Source organism: Bos indicus x Bos taurus, chromosome 11 (assembly GCF_003369695.1).
Source record: "Bos indicus x Bos taurus breed Angus x Brahman F1 hybrid chromosome 11, Bos_hybrid_MaternalHap_v2.0, whole genome shotgun sequence".
NCBI classification, from domain to species: domain Eukaryota; kingdom Metazoa; phylum Chordata; class Mammalia; order Artiodactyla; family Bovidae; genus Bos; species Bos indicus x Bos taurus.
In genome coordinates, this window is record NC_040086.1 from 37,258,880 (window position 1) to 37,278,874 (window position 19,995).

The 19,995-nt window shown below is 39.6% G+C and overlaps 1 protein-coding gene across 6 annotated transcripts in view; it reads left to right on the forward strand.

Moving 5' to 3' along the window:
- Positions 1-19,995, forward strand: part of EML6 (EMAP like 6) — a 285,324-nt gene that overhangs the window by 138,622 nt on the left and 126,707 nt on the right. For all 6 annotated transcript variants that reach the window (XR_003513347.1, XM_027555299.1, XM_027555300.1 and 3 more), the window contains exons 8-11: positions 7,247-7,448; positions 10,316-10,453; positions 11,511-11,767; positions 17,040-17,252. Coding sequence is in view for 5 of the 6 variants with exons in the window: in XM_027555299.1 (XP_027411100.1) it covers positions 7,247-7,448; positions 10,316-10,453; positions 11,511-11,767; positions 17,040-17,252 (810 nt within the window). In the remaining variant the exon portion in view is untranslated. The remainder of the gene's footprint in view (positions 1-7,246; positions 7,449-10,315; positions 10,454-11,510; positions 11,768-17,039; positions 17,253-19,995) is intronic.

Below are 19,995 nucleotides of genomic sequence, written 5' to 3' on the forward strand. Positions count from 1 at the left end.
CCTCTCCACAGTGTGCCCATAAAAGCCAGTCTGACCTGTACAACAGCAGTTAGGTTCAGAAATGAAGAAAACAGGGCGCTATTAGGAAACTCTAAGACAGCTCTCTACCCACTGAGGTGTCCTTAGGAAGCAATTCCCATTTTAAATAGTTTCCTTGGAAGTGAGAGCGGCTTAGCATCTTGTCTGTCTCTGTAGGTAGACCCCTGGGATCGACTTGTCTGATGTGGCAGAATTGAGTTTGTCGGTTTGAAGAACTGAGTTTTTGTGGAGAGCCTGAGTTGGTCTCTAGAGAAAATGTTCACAGCTCACTAGATTTATGTTGTAAACAATGAAAATGAAATGACTCCTCCCCTGGTTCTCTCTCCTTCTCCCCTGCCTCTACTTATAGTCCGGAACAATCCATATCAGTTTAACTTCATTGCTTTTGCTGCATGTTAAAGCTCCTCCCTTATGTTGGTTGGTTCAGTGGAAGCCTTTTTTCAAATGAAATCTGCTATAAAACACAGCCTGTGAGTTACTAAGGGAAAAGCAGGGGTGGGATCCTTAGACTCTGCCTCTCGTCTCTCATTTCCCTGTGGTTTCCTTACCAGGTCCCCTGAGGCTCTTCTAAGGACCCAAGAGCTCCCTGGGCAGAGTCTGAATATACAGCTGGGTGCTGCATAGCTTGACTGCCTCGTCAGTCTCGTCTGGGGTGGAAGGTTCTTCTTTGTTCTAAACCTCTTAAAGACAAAGCAAATATTTTTTAAATGTTAATGTATCAATTCCATGTGATAGGTTGTTTATTATAGTATTCTTGAACGTTCTGAATGTGTTCCCCAAACAGGAAGTTAAAAAATAGTGGGGATGGTGGGAGAAAAATGTTTGTACCCTGGTGGTTCTTTGGGAGAAATTTTGTGTTCAAACCATTTAGTTCAAGGCCATGGGGAGAACTCACCTGTTCATGCTTGTAGTGAAGCTGTGGGTGCCATGTCCGCTTGGAAAGGTAAGTCTTTAGGACAGTCAGTGGAATCATAAAGGGATTGTGGTTTGAATATTTCGGTAACAGTTAAAATACATAACATATTGCTGAGATATTATATGTGTATATATATATAATATGTGTGTGTGTATGTAACATTTTTATTGAGATGCAATTGAATTATAACCTTAGTTTCAGGTATATAAAATAATGTTTATATATAAACCTTGAGGTTTATGTGAGATAAAGGTCACATAACCTCAAGTTTAGTTAACATCACTACACATAGTTATAAATTTTTTTCTTGTGATGAAAACATTTAAAATCTATTCTCTTAGCTACTTTTAAATACACATTACAGGATTACTAAATGTACATGTACATAATGCTGTACATCACACCCCCAGGACTTCCCTACTTTATAACTGGAAGTCTGTGCCTTTTGATTCAGTTCAGTTCAGTTGCTCAGTTGTGTCCAAATCTTTGCGACCCCATGAATCGCAGCATGCCAGGCCTTCCTGTCCATCACCAACTCCCGGAGTTCAGAGACTCATATCCATCGAGTCAGTGATGCCATCCAGCCATCTCATCCTCTGGCGTCCCCTTCTCCTGCCCCCAATCCCTCCCAGCAGCAGAGTCTTTTCCAATGAGACAACTCTTCGCATGAGGTGGCCAAAGTACTGGATATTCAGCTTCAGCATCATTCCCTCCAAAGAAATCCCAGGGCTGATCTCCTTCAGAATGGACTGGTTGGATCTCCTTGCAGTCCAAGGGACTCTCAAGAGTCTTCTCCAACACCACAGTTCAGAAGCATCAGTTCTTCGGCACTCAGCTTTCTTCACAGTCCAACTCTCACATCCATACATGACCACTGGAAAAACCATAGCCTTGACTAGATGGACCTTTGATGGCAAAGTAATGTCTCTGCTTTTGAATATGCTATCTAGGTTGGTCATAACTTTCTTTTTTTTTTTTTTTCCATAACTTTCCTTCCAAGGAGTAAGCGTCTTTTAACTTCATGGCTGCAGTCACCGTCTGCAGTGATTTTAGAGCCCCCAAAAATAAAGTCTGACACTGTTTCCACCGTCTGCCCATCTATTTCCCATGAAGTGATGGGACCGGATGCCATGATCTTCGTTTTCTGAATGTTGAGTTTTAAGCCAACTTTTTCACTCTCCTCTTTCACCTTCATCAAGAGGCTTTTTAGTTCTTCTTCACTTTCTGCCATAAGGGTGGTGTCATCTGCATATCTGAGGTTATTGATATTTCTCCCGGCAATCTTGATTCCAGCTTGTGCTTCCTACAGCCCAGTGTTTCTCATGATGTACTCTGCATAGAAGTTAAATAAGCAGGATGACAATATACAGCCTTAACGTACTCCTTTTCCTGTTTGGAACCAGTCTGTTGTTCCATGTCCAGTTCTAACTGTTGCTTCCTGACCTGCATACAGATCTCTCAAGAGGCAGGTCAGGTGGTCTGGTATTCCCATCTCTTTCAGAATTTTCCACAGTTTATTGTGATCCACACAGTCAAGGGCTTTGGCATAGTCAATAAAGCAGAAATAGATGTTTTCCTGGAACTCTCTTGCTTTTTCCATGATCCAGCAGATGTTGGCAATTTGATCTCTGGTTCCTCTGCCTTTTCTAAAACCAGCTTGAACATCTAGAAGTTCATGGTTCACGTATTGCTGAAGCCTGGCTTGGAGAATTTTGAGCATGACTTTACTAGCGTGTGAGATGAGTGCAATTGTGTGGCAGTTTGAGCATTCTTTGGCATTGCCTTTCTTTGGGATTGGAATGAAAACTGACCTTTTCCAGTCCTGTGGCCATGCTGAGTTTTCCAAATTTGCTGGCATATTGAGTGCAGTACTTTCACAGCATCATCTTTCAGGATTTGAAATAGCTCAACTGGAATTCCATCACCTCCACTAGCTTTGTTCGTAGTGATGCTTTCTAAGGCCCACTTGACTTCGTATTCCAGGATATCTGGCTCTAGGTGAGGGATCACACCATCGTGATTATCTGGGTCGTGAAGATCTTTTTTGTACAGTTCTTCTGTGTGTTTTTGCCACCTCTTCTTAATATCTTCTGCTTCTGTTAGGTCCATACCATTTCTGCCCTTTATTGAGCCCATCTTTGCATGAAATGTTCCCTTGGTATCTCTAATTTTCTTGAAGAGATCCCTAGTCTTTCCCATTCTGTTGTTTTCCTCTATTTCTTTGCATTGATCCTTTTGATTACCTTCGCTCATTTTGCCTACTGTCCATGTCAGTCTCTGGCAATCACCAATCTATTCTGTGTATTTGTGAGATTTGGGGGTTTTGTTATTTCTTTTTTAGGTTCCACATATATTCCCACAATATTTATCTTTCTCTATCTGACGTATTTCACATATCATTATGCCCTCGGAAGTCACCCAGGTTGTCCCAAATGGCAAGAATTTTGTGTGTGTGGCTGAATAATACTCTATTATCTGTGTGTATATTACATTTTATCGGTCGGTTGTTGAAGAATTAGGTTGTTTCCATGCTGTGGCTATGGTGAGTCATGTTGCAGTGAACATGTGTGTACAGATACGTTTTACAATTAGTGGTTTTGTTCCCTTCAGATAACATTCAGAAGTGAAATTGCTGGATCCTCCAGTAGTTCTATTTTTAATTTTTGAGGCATCTCCATGCTGTTACCCACAGTGGCTGTGCGAGTTTACATTCCCATAGTACACAAGGGCCACCTTTTTTCCCCACTCTTGCCAGCATTTGTTATTTCTCATCTTTAGCGAAAAAAACAGCCATCATAATAAGTGTTAGATGATATTTCATTGTGGTTTTGAGTCGCATTTCTCTGACTAGGGATGTGGAACACCTTTTCGAGTACCTGTTATCTGCATATCTTCTTTGGAAAAATGTCTGTTCAGGTCCATTTTTTAATCAGATTGTTCGGGGTTTTTGCTATTGAGTTGTATGAGTTCTTTATATATTTTGAATATTAGCTCCTTATCAGATGTATGATTTGCAAGTATTTTCTCCCATTGGGTAGGTTGCCTGGCCATTTTGTTGATTGTTCCCTTTGCTGTGAGCAAGCTTTCTTAGTTCGATGTGTTCCCACTTGTTTATTTTTACTTTTATTGCCTTTCCTTTTGGTGTCAGAGCCACAAAGTCATCACCAAGACTGATGTCAAGGAGCTTACTGCCTGTGTTTTCTTCTAGGAGTTTTAGGGTTTCAGGTCTTAGGTTCAAGTCTTTAATCCATTTAGAGTTTATTTTTGTATGTTTCTTTTACATGTGGCTGTCTAGTTTTTCCAACACCATTTGTGGAAGAGATTGTCCTTTCCCTGTTGTGTACTCTTGTCTATATTATTTTAATTGATTTTGGCATGTAGATACCTGCTTACAAATGTCTGGCTCCTCCTTAGAATGCAAACTCCATAAGGGCATGACCCTGGCTTGTTCACTGTTCAAGCTTTAGTCTTGGGCATGTAATAGGTGCTCAATAGTCTTGGGCATGTAATAGGTGCTCAATAAATATTTTTGTATGTAAACTAATGACTATATCCCTCCTCTGAAATGTTCTCATTGAGGATGGGGAGGTTGTCTTTTATTTCTTGGTATCTCCAAAGACTCAAGAAATATTTATGATTTTAACATCTTATTCTTTTAACAATTCTTACTGAGTATCTACCACTATACTAGGCGTGGAGGACACAAAGGTGTATAAAACTGAGAAAACTCTTGTCTTCACAGATATTAGTAAGAGGGGGCAATGAATATAATAAACAAGTAAACTGTCTGATTTTTTTGCTGATGTTAGAATGTAATTAATATCTCTCTTCCTGTTTCTCAAGGACGAAGTCTTATACCTCTCCAGTAATAAAATTATAGATGATGCAAAGCCTGCTAGGGAGATGACAAATTCACCCCCTCCTCCTAGAGGCAATAGGAATATGTTAATAAAAGCATGGGGAGAAGATACAGGCAAGAAAGGGACAGGAGCAAAAGGATTTTTTTCTCAGCTGAGCCTCCTGCCTATCAGCCTGCCATCTCATCCTGACTGTTTTCCCTACACATCTGTCCTTTCCAACCTTGAAAGCCTGCGTGGTGTTTGCAGTGGAGGATTTTGAGTGATTGACCCTGAAACTAGCCGTTGCCAAGGTATCGCTACTTACTACTCACAGCAGGAATAATAAATCTGCCTGCGTGCTGTCTCCTTCCATTTCAAGATACATAGCAATGAATTCAAAGCAGGGGGTAAAGAGAGTTATCTCATGTAAGGATAGCAAAACAGTGTTCTGTTTTGTAGATAAATTCATTATCTCATTAGATCCTTTTAAGATCATAATGAGTTAAGATGAGGATTTCAGTTAGGGTGTCCAGATACCACCAACTAACTAACTCTTCTATCGTCCCAGCATTTGTCTTGAATTTTTTTTTAACAGGTTGTACTTTTTGGAGCAATTTTAGGTTCACAGCGAAATTGAGTGGAAGGTACAGATATTTCTCGTATACTTCTGCTTTCCTACACACGCAGCCTCCCTATCAACATGGCCCACCAGAATGGTGCATTGGTTACAGTGGATGGACCTACATTGATATATCATTGCCCAAAGCATATAGTTCATGTTAGGGTTCACTCTTGGTGTTGTATTAATATATTCTTTGAGTTTTGACATGTATAACATGTACCATTATAGATCCTACAGACTTTCACAACCCTAAGAATCCTCTGTGTGTCTGCCTATTCATTCCCCTGTCTTAGACCTTTTCATTCTGTAATAAAGTAATTATAATTTTATTGAATATATCTGAAATTTTTTGATAGAATAATTTAATAGGTCTTTCAACATACCAAAGCTGCTTTCTTGGTTAATAAATATTTCAAAAAATGTAAATTTAATTATTTTTAGAGCCTACTTTACTTCCAGAATGGTCCTGATTTGGATGATAAATTACATGGTCTCCATAATTATAGTCTACATTTATGGTCCCCAGAGAGAAGGAGAGTCTCCCTGGGATGTCTGGCCGGTCGGTATAGAGCAGGACTGAAGTCCAGGTACTCTGACTTCTTTTAGTTTCTGCAACAAAGACACAAAGCCCACTGGAGAGGCAGCTCAGATCTTAAAGGTTATCACATCCTTAAGTAGTTTGAAGTAGTTGTGAAGGTGGGATGGCTTATGTACTTCTAATTCAGACATGAGAAAATTCACTGTGTAAGTAAATAAATAATGTACCTTGTAAGGAACAGAATAGACCACAAGAAATCCACGCAATCAAAACTCAGGCAGGCAAGTTGAGAATCTACTTAGAGAGGATGGAATGATATGAGGGGGAAGGTTGGATTTAAAAGGAGTACTGCACTTTTAGAGAAGTTTCCATAAATTGTTAAGTCAGTGAAGAATAACATCTTCAAATGTTTGATGGTATTCTGAGACTGAAATTGGAGTTTCATTTGCATATTTCTGGGACATGGTGCATCTGTTTATCCAGCAGAATGAGACTAGGTTCTGATCAAATACATACTATACTTGCCTAATATGATAATTAACTGTTCTGTAGTATCACCCACGTATAATTATCTTACAATGCTAGCATCCTAAAGATTGAAGTGCTTATTAACTTTTCCATAGCAAGTCAGAAGGAAATTATTTTAAAGGAGGTTAAGTTTTCATTAAGACCAATTCCTGCTCTTATATTCACTTTAATGTCATATTTAATATAGTGGATCTTCCCGACCCAGTTCTCCAAATCTGCTGGAGAGGGGATAGTCTGGTTGGGAAGATCTGCTGGAGAAGGGATAGGCTATCCACTCCAGTGTTCTTGGGCTTCCCTTGTGGCTCAGCTGGTAAAGAATCCTCTTGCAATGCGGCAGACCTGGGTTTGGTCTCTGGGTTGGGAAGATCCCCTGGAGAAGGGAAAGGCTACCCACTCCAGTATTCTGGCCTGGAGAATTCCGTGGACTGTGTAGTCCATGGGGTCGCAGAGAGTCGGACATGACTGAGCACTTTGACTCACTCACTCCACTTGTGCTGTAAAACCACATAGTTAGCCTAAGTCAGACAGGAAAGAGCAATCTTTCCTTTACAAAACAGATTACAAGGGGTGTGGTGGGGGGCCAGCACATGGAAGGCAATGGTCAATAATGCAGAGGGCTGTGTGGGTTGGTTGTCCACCCCCAGGCATTGTTTGGCTATGTTACCTTAGAGGCTCTCCTGCTGACGAGGTTTTAACTTCAGGTGTTTTATTTGTAAATGGTGTGAAAGGATGCTTTTACTTTACTTGTGTATTTTCTTTGTCAGGCCTCTCTATCCGGAGTGTGTGCTGGAAAGCAGACCGCCTCCTAGCAGGGACCCAGGACAGCGAGATATTTGAAGTAATTGTGCGAGAACGGGACAAACCGATGCTGATCCTGCAGGGTCACTGTGAGGGGGAGCTCTGGGCTCTGGCCCTGCACCCCAAGAAGCCACTGGCCGTGACGGGCAGTGACGACCGCTCTGTCAGGTGAGGCCCCAGCAGTGTTGCCATAACCTCACACACCTCCCTGGGATGACAGACTGATTTTGCCCAAGCTTGCTTGTTATTTTAAGAGAAGGATAACCCCCAGTGTAGAACCTCACAGTTTCCAAACAGAATGCTGAGACATTTTGCTTAACAACAGTTGGCTTCTTGATCTCTTTTTGTTGCTATCTTTCTTGGGCCCCATATAAAGTCAAGAAAATGTTCTTAGAAGTGAAAATGCACTCCCGCTGGTTAGATTGGCCTCCAGGTCTCTTTCAGTTGAAGATGTGAGCTGAGTTCACTCACCTGTATAAAGTTATATTTCCCCCTCATATCTTCTGTCCTGCTGGGGGCAGCTTAGCAGTTTCACAGCTTACTCACTTTTTATCCGTTTAGTTGGAGATTAGAGATCTCAAATAGAACTGAAGTTCTGATTTTCCAAAGTCGTCTTTAGCATGAGAGTCATTAATTCTTTCTTTGTAAATTCTCGTGTGGAATTTTGAGCAATGTCCTCAAATCAAGGGAAAGTGCTGGTTCCTAAGAAAATGTGCCCATTTTATTAGGGCCTCAGGGGTTCTTACTATGGATCACTTGTGTTTGAGAGCTCGACAGTAATAGAATGAGCAGAATGACTATGCTTCCACTGCTCTTGTGACTGTTGAGAGACTGAACATATGATTTGAAAGTGTGAGATGAAAGCTGTTACACTGAATCCAGCGTTTTTGTATTTACTACTGAACTTTAAATGTGCTCAACAATAAGCAGGCCAGAAAGAGAGTCCGTGACAGTGAGAGGAAGAGACTGATTGATCAATTCATCGATGGATTACTGCTTCTAAGTTTGAATAGCTAAACAGGAGGACTGGACACGAGACCTAGGGTCATTACTCTCCCTCCCCACCCTTATTCTGTATTTTTGTGAATCCAGTCAAGATGCAGTCAGTATACTCATTAGCATAAATCCAAAGATAAATCCATTTTTTAGTTTGCACCCAGCACTAAAGTCTCATCAATCTAAAAATCAGTGAAAACAATTACAGCTATCTCTACATGTGCTGCTGCTGCTTCTAAGTCGCTTCAGTCGTGTGTGACTCTGTGCGACCCCACAGACGGAAGCCCACCAGGGCCCACCGTCCCTGGGATTCTCCAGGCAAGAATACTGGAGTGGGTTGCCATTTCCTTCTCCAAGTGCTATAAATGTCTATTTGGCTTCTTACTTGTCATTACTTACTGCCTTCCTCTCTTCCTTTTCCTTCTGTTACTCTGAGCCAAACCAATGCCACCAAGTTATTCAAACATCCAAGAAACTCAATTCATACCCATCCAGATAGAAAGGATTTCAAGAAAGTTTTTAGCTTTTGTATTTTAACAACTATGTTGAATCTTAGAATTGCAAAGAGCCCTTACTGCCAGAATTTGTATTACTCCCTTTAACCATTAATTTGGCTAAGATATTAAATGGAATTTGACACTCTGAGTATTGAAATTTAGCAAGGGTATAAGTCATAACTCTTTGAGAAAGGTTAGCTTAGTGACTTTAGAAGGATAGTGCAGTTTACTGAGATGTGGTGGTTTCTTCATGCTAGTAGAGCAAAGCTTACATTGCTTAAAATAGTACACGGCTTAAAACAGCATGAACTATGAATAATGGAAAAGGTATTGAAAGCCTACCCTGAGTTTTAAGCTGAATAGCTCAGGCTGCCTCAGGGATAGGCAGACTCCACTGGGCAGCCCTACATGGCAAGACAGGTGCCCCGTCCCTCCTGATGGCAGGATGCACTTAGGAAAGCTACACCACATTTGACTTACTCCTGTCTCTTTATCACAAGAGCTTAGATTCTAGCCACCCCCGCCACAGTTATTGTTGTTTGCATAATAAGAGAAGACTGTCTTTAAAGTGGTAACAGGAAAAGGTCACATACCACAACTGCAAGTCATATAGAAACTCTTATTCGAATCCTCAGATATTTAGTTCATGGTCTTTCATTCTGAAGTGCTTGGCTTAGGTGTTCTAAGAGCTGCCCTTACAAGTGACCTCTGTTTCTCCAGCAGTCGTCCGCTCATCAGCCAGGGGGCCCGGTGAAGTATTCCCCCTCCCCTGACCAAGAGGGGCCCTGTCAGCAGTGGGGCGCCAGGGATTTTTGAGGAGTTTCAGCACATGACTGTGTACAGCCAACTTGGAATCCTCCTAGGCAGGGGTACCATTTATTCTTCTCCATCTCAGATACTTTTTCTTGCTCAGGAGACCAACAAACATAATATGCGTTTTAGTCTATATTTACATAACACAGTTTCTAGAAGAAAACCCGTATTTAAAAAGCAACTGATAATAACAGCATCTAGTAGTACCTCTTATCCTGTAAGTGTTATTAACACCCATTGGTATAATTCAGGAACAGTTTTTAATCTCCAAAGAGAAAAGTTGCTTGGGGCTGGTGCACTGGGACGACCCAGAGGGATGGTATAGGGAGGGAGGAGGGAGGAGGGTTCAGGATGGGGAACACATGTATACCTGTGGTGGATTCATTTTGATATTTGGCAAAATTAATACAATTATGTAAAGTTTAAAAATAAAAAAAATAAAAAAAAATTTTTTGTATGAAGTAGTATGTAAAATTTCCTTATTTTTCAATCTCAAAATCTTTGAAAATATCTCATGTTTTATTTCTTGCTGGATATCTCAAATGGAGAAAATCACCCAAAGATAGACCAAACACCTTTGCAGCTTCCCAGACATGCCGAGAGGGAGGAGACTGGTGTGATGTTCCTGCATCCTTTTTTGTTACTATCGCCGTGATGAACAGGCCTTTGGCCTTGGGCTGGCTGATGACTATGAGAAAGTGTTTTGTTTTGACTTTGAACTGCTCTTAGGCTGTGGAGCCTGGCTGACCATGCCTTGATTGCCCGCTGTAACATGGAGGAGGCGGTTCGCAGCGTTGCTTTCAGCCCCGATGGATCTCAGTTGGCCCTGGGCATGAAGGACGGATCTTTCATTGTTCTCCGAGTCAGGCACGTACTACTGGTATTGAAAATGACATTAGAGATATGCTTCTGCTAAAATTAATTCTCCAGGTCAGAATGTTTGCCAGGACTTTAGGGAAAAATGCGTTTGCTGTTTTGAATAGGTAGATTCTCAATCCCCTCTCTGTAATTGCCAGATCCAAACACTGAAAATCTTAAGTTATTTGGTAACTTATTTGGCAGCACAGCCTGACCCAGTGAACTGATGTGAAATTGTTTACAGTCTGTCAGTCTCCTTTTTTTTTTTTAAGTGTAATTTTTTTCTCAATATATATATTTTGTTGAAGTATAGTTGACTTACAGTGTCTCGGGTGTGCAGAAAGGTGATTCAGTTACACACATATCTACTAATCTCTTAGTAGGAACAATCACATATCATGGGATTTGCTGCAAGAATATGAATGTGTTCAAAAGGGGTCGCTGCCCTAGCTCCTACGGGGCTGTTGCATAATATATGTGAACCTTTGCAAAATGCAGTGAGTGATCAACTCCCAAACTCGTCTGGTCCTAAGGGTTTTAGGTAAGAGATTATGGGCTTTTAATGAGACGAGAAAAAGGAAGAAAAAGGAAAGCCGCCTCTAATAGCACCAGAGTTTTAGAGGTGAGCTGGAATAAAAGATTTTTCGCCCTATAATCACTAATAAAATGGAAAATTTCCTATTTATTAACATCTGATATTATTTATAGTATACAAAAATTATGACCCACTCTTGTATTTCCTTCAAATAACCTTGGTTATTCTTTGGGATTACACACTTTGTGATTATAGAAAGGAAACGAAGCTATAAATTAGATACTGTATCTCACATAACAAATTCTACCTAGCTTTAAAAATGCTGTTGACATGGTTTATTACACTAAATTCTCATTACCAGTTACACATAACTCATTACCAAATGGGTAAGTAGCCTTTTCTTTCTTTGCTTAGTGATGTATGAGAAGATGGCTAATTACCAAATTTTCAGTGACACACAAACTTTAAAGCATGACTTGAGGTTCCATCCCTAGATTTGCTATTTATCATTTTGCTTTTTTATTCTTTCAGAGATATGACAGAAGTGGTTCATATCAAAGATCGAAAAGAAGTCATTCATGAAATGAAATTTTCTCCAGATGGTTCTTATCTGGCAGTGGGATCCAATGATGGCCCGGTAGACGTCTACGCTGTTGCCCAGAGGTATAAGAAAATTGGAGAATGCAACAAGTCTCTCAGTTTCATCACACACATTGACTGGTCTTTGGATAGTAAATACTTGCAAACTAATGATGGTGCTGGAGAACGGCTATTCTACAAAATGCCATGTAAGTCACAAGGGCATTAAATGTGTATGCAAAACATAGCTCTGAACCATGGCAGAAAATGTATGAGGATATTCTTAGGACCTGAGGGCAAGGAGTATTTTCTCAAACAAGACCCTCAGATCACAAACTCTCAAAGAAAAAATTCATAAACTGAAACACATTAAAATAAAAAATTATTCCACAACAAAAGAGACTATGAATAAAATGAAAAGACAGTGCATAGGTTGGGCATAAAGACTTGGACTTATAATGGACAAAGGCTATTCAGTTGACCTTTGAATAATATGGGTTTGAACTGCATGGGTCTACTTCTGTAGATTTTTTTTAGTAGTAAATACTAGAGTACTACATACTAAGAGGTTGGTTGAATCCATAGATGTGGAACCAGGAATGCAGATGGTCAGTGCAGATGTGGAACCAGGAATGCAGATGGTCTGAGTTGTACATGGATTTTTGACTCCCCAGAGTTGTTCAAGAGTCAACTGTATACCTAGAATATGTAAAGAATGCCTACAGATAAGGAAAAAGAAAATTTGCTAGGAAAATACAAAAAAAACATGAAAATTTTAGGAACACAATCCTAAACTACTGTGATTACTTTAGTCTCTCTTTGTGTCCTTAATAATTGGAAGCCTTTATTATGTGACTACTTGGTGAAAAGTGCTAATTGGGATTCAAAAAACACACATTTTATTTGTAGCCCCCACTATAATTTCTATAAGAAATTCATCTTATTTACATAATACTCATTTAGTAACAGTTTATAATAATAAAACATCATAAATACAAATTGATGTATTTTCAATTCAGTTGCTCAGTTGTGTCCGACTCTTTGCGACCCCATGAACTACAGCACGCCTGGCCTCCCTGTCCATCACAAACTCCCAGAGTCCACCCAAACCCATGTCCATTGAGTCGGTGATGCCATCCAACCATCTCATCCTATGTCGTCCCCTTCTCCTCCTGCCCTCAATCTTTCCCAGCATCTTTTCAAATGAGTCAGCACTTCACATCAGGTGGCCAAAGTATTGGAGTTTCAGCTTCAACATCAGTCCTTCCAATGGACACCCAGGACTGATCTCCTTTAGAATGGACTGGTTGGATCTCCTTGCAGTCCAAGGGACTCTCAAGATTCTTCTTCAACACGACAGTTCAAAAGCATCAATTCTTCAGTGCTCAGCTTTCTTCACAGTCCAACTCTCACATCCATACATGACCACTGGAAAAACTATAGCTTTGACTAGATGGACCTTTGTTGACAAAGTAATATCTCTGCTTTTGAATATGCTATCTAGGTTGGTCATAACTTTCCTTCCAAGGAATAAGCGTCTTTTAACTTCATGGCTGCAATCACCATCTGCAGTGATTTTGGAGCCCAGAAAAATAAAATCAGCCACTGTTTCCACTGTTTCCCCATCTATTTCCCATGAAGTGATGGGACTGCATGCCATGATCTTCGTTTTCTGAATGTTGAGCTTAATAAGCCAGCTTTTTCACTCTCCTCTTTCACCTTCATCAAGAGGCTTTTTAGTTCCTCTTCACTTTCTGCCATAAGGGTGGTGTCATCTGCATATCTGAGGTTATTGATATTTCTTCTGGCAATCTTGATTCCAGCCTGTGCTTCTTCCAGCCAAGCGTTTTCATGATGTACTCTGCATAGAAGTTAAATAAGCAGGGTGACAATATACAGCCTTGACGTACTCCTTTTCCTATTTGGAACCAGTTGTTGTTCCATGTCCAGTTCTAACTTTGCTTCCTGACCTGCATACAGGTTTCTCAAGAGGCAGATCAGGTGGTCTGGTATTCCCATTTCTTTCAGAATTTTCCATAGTTTATTGTGATCCACACAGTCAAAGGCTTTGGCATAGTCAATAAAGCAGAAATAGATGTTTTTTCTGGAACTCTCTTGCCTTCTCGATGATCCAACGGATGTTGGCAATTTGATCTCTGGTTCCTCTGCCTTTTCTAAAACCAGCTTGAACATTTGGAAGTTCTCGGTTCACATATTGCTGAAGCCTGGCTTGGAGAATTTTAAGCATCAATTTACTAGCGTGTGAGATGAGTGCAATTATGAAATAGTTTGAGCATTCTTTGGCATTGCTTTTCTTTGGGATTGGAATGAAAATTGACCTTTTCCAGTCCTGTGGCCACTCCTGAGTTTTCCAAATTTGTTGGCATATTGAGTGCAGCACTTTCACAGCATCATCTTTCACAATTTGAAATAGCTCAACTGGAATTCCATCACCTCCACTAGTTTTGTTCGTAGTGATGCTTCCTAAGGCCCACTTGACTTCACATTCCAGGATGTCTGGCTCTAGGTGAGTGAGCACACCATCGTGATTATCTGGGTCATGAAGACCTTTTTTGTACAGTTCTTCTGTGTATTCTTGCCACCTCTTCAATTTTTGAATAATGATTTTTTGTAATGTAAGATTAAAAATTTAATGTTTAACATAATTTTTTCATAAATTTTTTATTGAAAAATCAATTTTACCATGAAATAAGGTATAACATGGGCTTCCCAGGTGGCACTAGTAAAGAACCCACCTGCCAATGCATGAAATGTGAGAGGTATGGGTTGAGAAGATCCCCTGGAGAAGAGCCTGGCAACCCACTCCAGTATATTTGCCTGGAGAATCCCATGGACAGAGAAGCCTGGTGGCCTACAATCCAGCGGGTCACAAAGAATCAGATGTGACTGAAGCACACATGCATCATGCAAGGTGTAATATAATAAAATGCCAACTTTTTTCATTTAAATTTATTTATTTTAATTGGAAATTCATCAGTTTACCATTACTGTGTGCATATTTCTTTGTGTCTGCTTTCTTTGCTTGTCTGTATTTAATATATATTTTCCTATGTGAAAAAAGACGGAACACACATTTGTCATTTGCAATAAACAAATAAACCCTGCTCAGTGAAAATATCATAATTTTCTTTCTCATCCTCCTGTTGAGTGTTTGGGCGTATTTCTAGTTTCTTTGCTGATACCCACAGTAAAACTCCAAATATCTTTGTAGAGGTGGGATTTTCTCTTCCATGTTACTTCCTTGGACTGTGTTCTTTAAGCAGGGACACTGGATCAAGAATATATTCAAACTATCAGCTCTGATTCTATGGTCTTAAAAATGGGTATAATACTATGCTAGAGTCCAGAATTGCCAGTCTGACAATGCACCAGTAATGTGCAAGAGCACTTATTCTCATAGATTGTTTCATTGAAAATGTTTGTTACTGTTGAGGGGAAAGTATGAGTTAATACACTTAATTGTCTTGATTTTGAATTTTTAAATAGTGTATCACCAAACATTTTTCCCAGCATTCCTTTTCTGTGGGCTTCCTCCTTTGTGTGCTCCCAGAGGACATCCCTTGCTAGCTGCTGGTGGAAACTGGGTATTGTGCCCTGTACTTAAGAATATAGCAAGCAAAATTGTCAGGAGTCTTTTCCCCAACCAATTATACTTCATCAAAATTTGGTAGATTTTTATCATGTAGCACTTTAAACAGCAAAGTCCGTTCATTTCTTTCATTAAATAATTAAAGCTGATTTTTTTAAAAAATCACTTCTCTGGCTCCTGGAATTATGAAAAGTAGGAGTTCAGAATAAACTTTTTAAAAACCAGAAAAAGTTGGTAACTGTGATAATATATAATTTAATAATAGTAATTTCTTCAATAACACGAAGCATAATATCATCTGTATCCAAATAAGGTCAAGTAAATATCAGTTCAGTTCAGTTGCTCAGTTGTGTCTGACTCTTTGTGACCCCGTGGACTACAGCACACCAGGCTTCCCTGTCCATCACCAACTCCTGGAGCTTACTCAAACTCATGTCCATTGAGTCAGTGATGCCATCCAACCATCTCATCCTCTGTCGTCCCCTTCTCTTCCTGCCTTCAATCTTTCCCAGCATCAGGGTCTTTCCCAATGAGTCAGTTCTTGGAGTTTCAGCATCAGTCCTTCCAATGAACATTCAGGACTGATTTCCTTTAGAATGGACTTATTGGATCACCTTGCTGTCCAAGGGACTCTCAAGAGTCTTCTCCAACACCACAGTTCAAAAGCATCAATTCTTTGGCACTCAGCTTTCTTTATAGTCCAGTTCTCACATCCATATATGACTACTGGAAAAACCTTAGCTTTGACTAGACAGACATTTGTTGGCAAAGTGCCATCTCTGCTTTTTAATATGCTGTCTAGGTTGGTCATAGCTTTTCTTCCAAGGAGCAAGCAAGTCTTTTAATTTCATGGCTGCAGTCATCATCTGCAATGATTTTGGAGCCCCCCAAAATAAAGTCTGTCACTGTTTCCATTGTTTCCCCATCTATTTGCCATGAAGTGATGGGACTGGATGCCATGATCTTAGTTTTCTGAATGTTGAGTTTTAAGCCAAGTTTTTCACTTTCCTCTTTCAGTTTCATCAAGAGGCTCTTTAGTTCTTCTTCACTTTCTGCCATAAGTGTAGTATCATCTGCATATCTGAGATTATTGATATTTTTCCTGGAAATCTTGATTTCAGTTTGTGCTTCATCCAGTCCAGCATTTCTAATGACGTACTCTGCATATAAGTTAAATAAGCAGGGTGACAGTATACAACCTTGACGTACTCCTTTTCCTATTTGGAACCAGTCTGTTGTTCCATGTCCAGTTCTAACTGTTGCTTCTTGATCTGCATACAGATTTATCAGGAAGCAGGTCAGGTGGTCTGGTATTCCCATCTGTTTAAGAATTTAGTTTGTTGTGATCCGCACAGTTCAAGGCTTTAGCATAGTCAATAAAGCAGAAGTAGATGTTTTTCTGGAACTCTCTTGCTTTTTCCATGATCCAATGGATGTTGGCAATTTGAACTCTGGTTCCTCTGCCTTTTCTAAATCTAGCTTGAACATCTGAAAGTTCACAGTTCACGTATTGCTGAAGCCTGGCTTGGAGAATTTTGAGCATTACTTTGCTAGCATGTGAGATGAGTGCAATTGTGTGGTAGTTTGAGCATTCTTTTGCATTGCCTTTCTTTGGTAGTTTGAGACATTAGATTTCAGTACAATGATCATTTCCTTTCTCATATCTTGAGTTTTGAGCATGTGCTTTCTTTAAACCCTGCTGGAGGGAAAAAATCACCAGTTGGGGAAAGAGATTATAATTTATAGTTTCCTTAGTTTATAAACATTTTAAAACAAAGGTTTTAGACTTCTTTGAGAAAAATTAATAAGTAAATTCAACATGATTTTTATTTACATGTAGCATTATATTGAAGTATATTGATTATTTTCAGCTGGGAAGTCTTTAACGAGTAAAGAAGAAATCAAAGGGATTCCCTGGGCCTCCTGGACATGTGTGAAAGGCCCAGAAGTGAGTGGAATTTGGCCAAAATACACTGATGTCACTGACATCAACTCAGTGGATGCAAATTACAACAGTTCAGTGTTGGTGTCTGGAGATGATTTTGGACTGGTTAAATTGTTTAAATTTCCTTGTCTCAAAAAAGGTAAGGCCAAAAGAAATGCTTCATTGAATGAAGATTTAATCTAGGATATATATATATATATAGTGTAATTAAAGCTTATTTTCTTGATGTCCATTAGTGCAGACTATTCATTTTATCTTTATATATATATATATATTTACCCTTTAATACTTTTTAGTAAAGTTTGATATCTTCTGCTTTTGACATTCTGAAATATATGTGGTTTTGCAAATTTAAGTCAGCATTTGTTAACAGAGATACTAAACATTTTGTGATCCATAAACCTCACGTTTCACATTTTAAACAAGTTATATTCTATTTTATTTCTATCTATGTAAATATAATAATTTAAATTATATGTTACATTAAAATATTGTAATTAAAATTCATTTATGCATTATACCTAATTATGCTTATACATAGGAAGCAAAGCTACTCCTTATAGACATATTTAAAATAAAATCTGAAAGTGATTGTTCTGGTGATAATACACTTTGTGGACTGCTTCTCATAGCACTAATTTTGCACACCAGACTAACATTAACTGGTGAAATTTTTATAGAATTATAGTTGATTTACAGTGTATTAATTTCTACTGTACAGAAAAGTGATTCTGTTTTATATATATAGGTATGTATATCTATATATACATATAGGTAAATATACATTCTTTTTAAAATTGTTTCCCATTATGGTTTATCAGTGGAATATTGAATATAGTTCCCTGTCCTATACAGTAGGACCTTGTTGTTTATCCATTCTATCTATATATTATAGTTTACATCTGCTAATCCCAAACTCCCAATATGTTCCTTCCCCAACTCCCCTCCCACTTGGCAACCACAAGTCTGTTCTTCATGTCTAGGAGTCTACTTCTGTTTGATAGATAAGTTCATTTGTATCATATTTTAGATTCTGTATATAAGTGATATCACATGGTCTTTTTCTCCTTCTGACTTAACCCCGCTTAGTTTGGTCATCTCTAGATCCATCCATGTTGCTGCAAATGGCGTTATTTCATTCTTTTTATGGCTGAGTAGTATTCCATTGTGTACATTACCCATCTTCTGTATCCATTCATCTGTTGATGGACATTTAGATTGTTTCCATGTCTTGGTTTTTGTGAATAGTGTTACTATGAACATTGGGGTGCATGTATCTTTTTGAATTGTAGTTTTGTCTGAATATATGTCCAGGAGTGGGATTGCAGGATCATACAGTAGTTCTGTCTTTAGTTTTTGGAGGAACCTTCATAACTGTTTCCCATTGTAGTTGTACCAACTTACTTACCCACCAACAGTGTAGAAGGGTTTCATTTTCTCCACACACTCTCCAGCATTTGTTGTCTGTAGACTTTTTAGTGATGGCCATTTAGTGAAGTGGTACCTCACTGCAGTTTTAGTTTGCCCACTCCAGTACTTTTGCCTGGAAAATCCCATGGACGGAGGAGTCTGGTGGGCTGCAGTCCATGGGGTCGCTGGAGTCGGACACGACTGAGCAACTTCACTTTCACTTTTCATTTTCATGCATTGGAGCAGGAAATGGCAACCCACTCCAGTGTTCTTGCCTGGAGAATCCCAGGGACGGGGGAGCCTGGTGGGCTGCCGTCTATGGGGTCGCACAGAGTCGGACATGACTGAAGCGACTTAGCAGTAGCAGTAATTAGCAGAATTGAACATCTCTTCATGTGCCTGGTGGCCACCTGTATGTCTTCCTTCGAAAAATGTTTATTTACATCTTCTACCCTTTTTCGTTGTTTGTTTTGTCGTCGTTGAGTTTTATGACCTGTTTATGTATTTTGGAATTTAAGCCCTTGTTGGTTGCATCATTTGTAAATATTTTCTCCCAGTCTGCAAATTTGTCTTTTCATCTTGTTTATGGTTTTCTTTGTTGTGCAAAACTTGTAAGTTTGGTTAGGTCCCATTTGTTTATTTTTGCTTTGGAGAGACTGATAACTGGTGACATTTTTGAGAGAGAAATTTGACTCAAAACCCTTTCTGCCGTTGCATCTTGTTCTTTTGTTTTATTGTTGTCACTTCAATTTTTCTGGCACCTCAGGCTTTGTAGAATGTGGCTGAGTTAATTATGTAATGATCCTGTCCTCTTCTCCATTCAAAAGTTTTGGCAAATCCTATACACAGGTTTTTCTGAGACTCCCCACCTGTACCCTGAAAATCTGATTTTGGGAAAGTAATCAGTAGGCGTATGCTGTTGCCTAAAATGCATGTCACTTGAATGATTTTTAGATTAAGCATGGAAAGAGACTGAAAATGTAATCAGAAAGTTTTTTCAGCTAACTGGCAGTTTCGAAGCAGTGAATTTTGGTACAAAATTGAACATAAAGTGCATAGGAGAAGCAACCATCACTTCCACTTGACAAGATGACCATCAGTTTAAAATGCTTGAGGAACAAGATGGCAGAGGGGTAGGTGGACATGGAGTACATCTCTCCCCACGTATGTGTCAGGAATACACCTTCAGACACAGAACTGCATGCAGAACACCAGCTGAGAGTGGACAGGAGTACCTGATCAGCAGAAAAGAATATACAGACCCACCTGAAACTCGGTAGGACGAAGGAACTAGGGGGAAAACGGGAGCGTTAGTAGGACTGGACCTGCCCTCAGCTGGTGGGGGAACTGAAGCAGGGGTCTGATCCCCACATCCGGACAGTTGTCTGAGTCAGAGGAGAAACATTAAGGCTCAGAGGGAAACAGCCTAAATGGAATGAGAATCAGACAGTCCTTGCCACAGCCATACATAC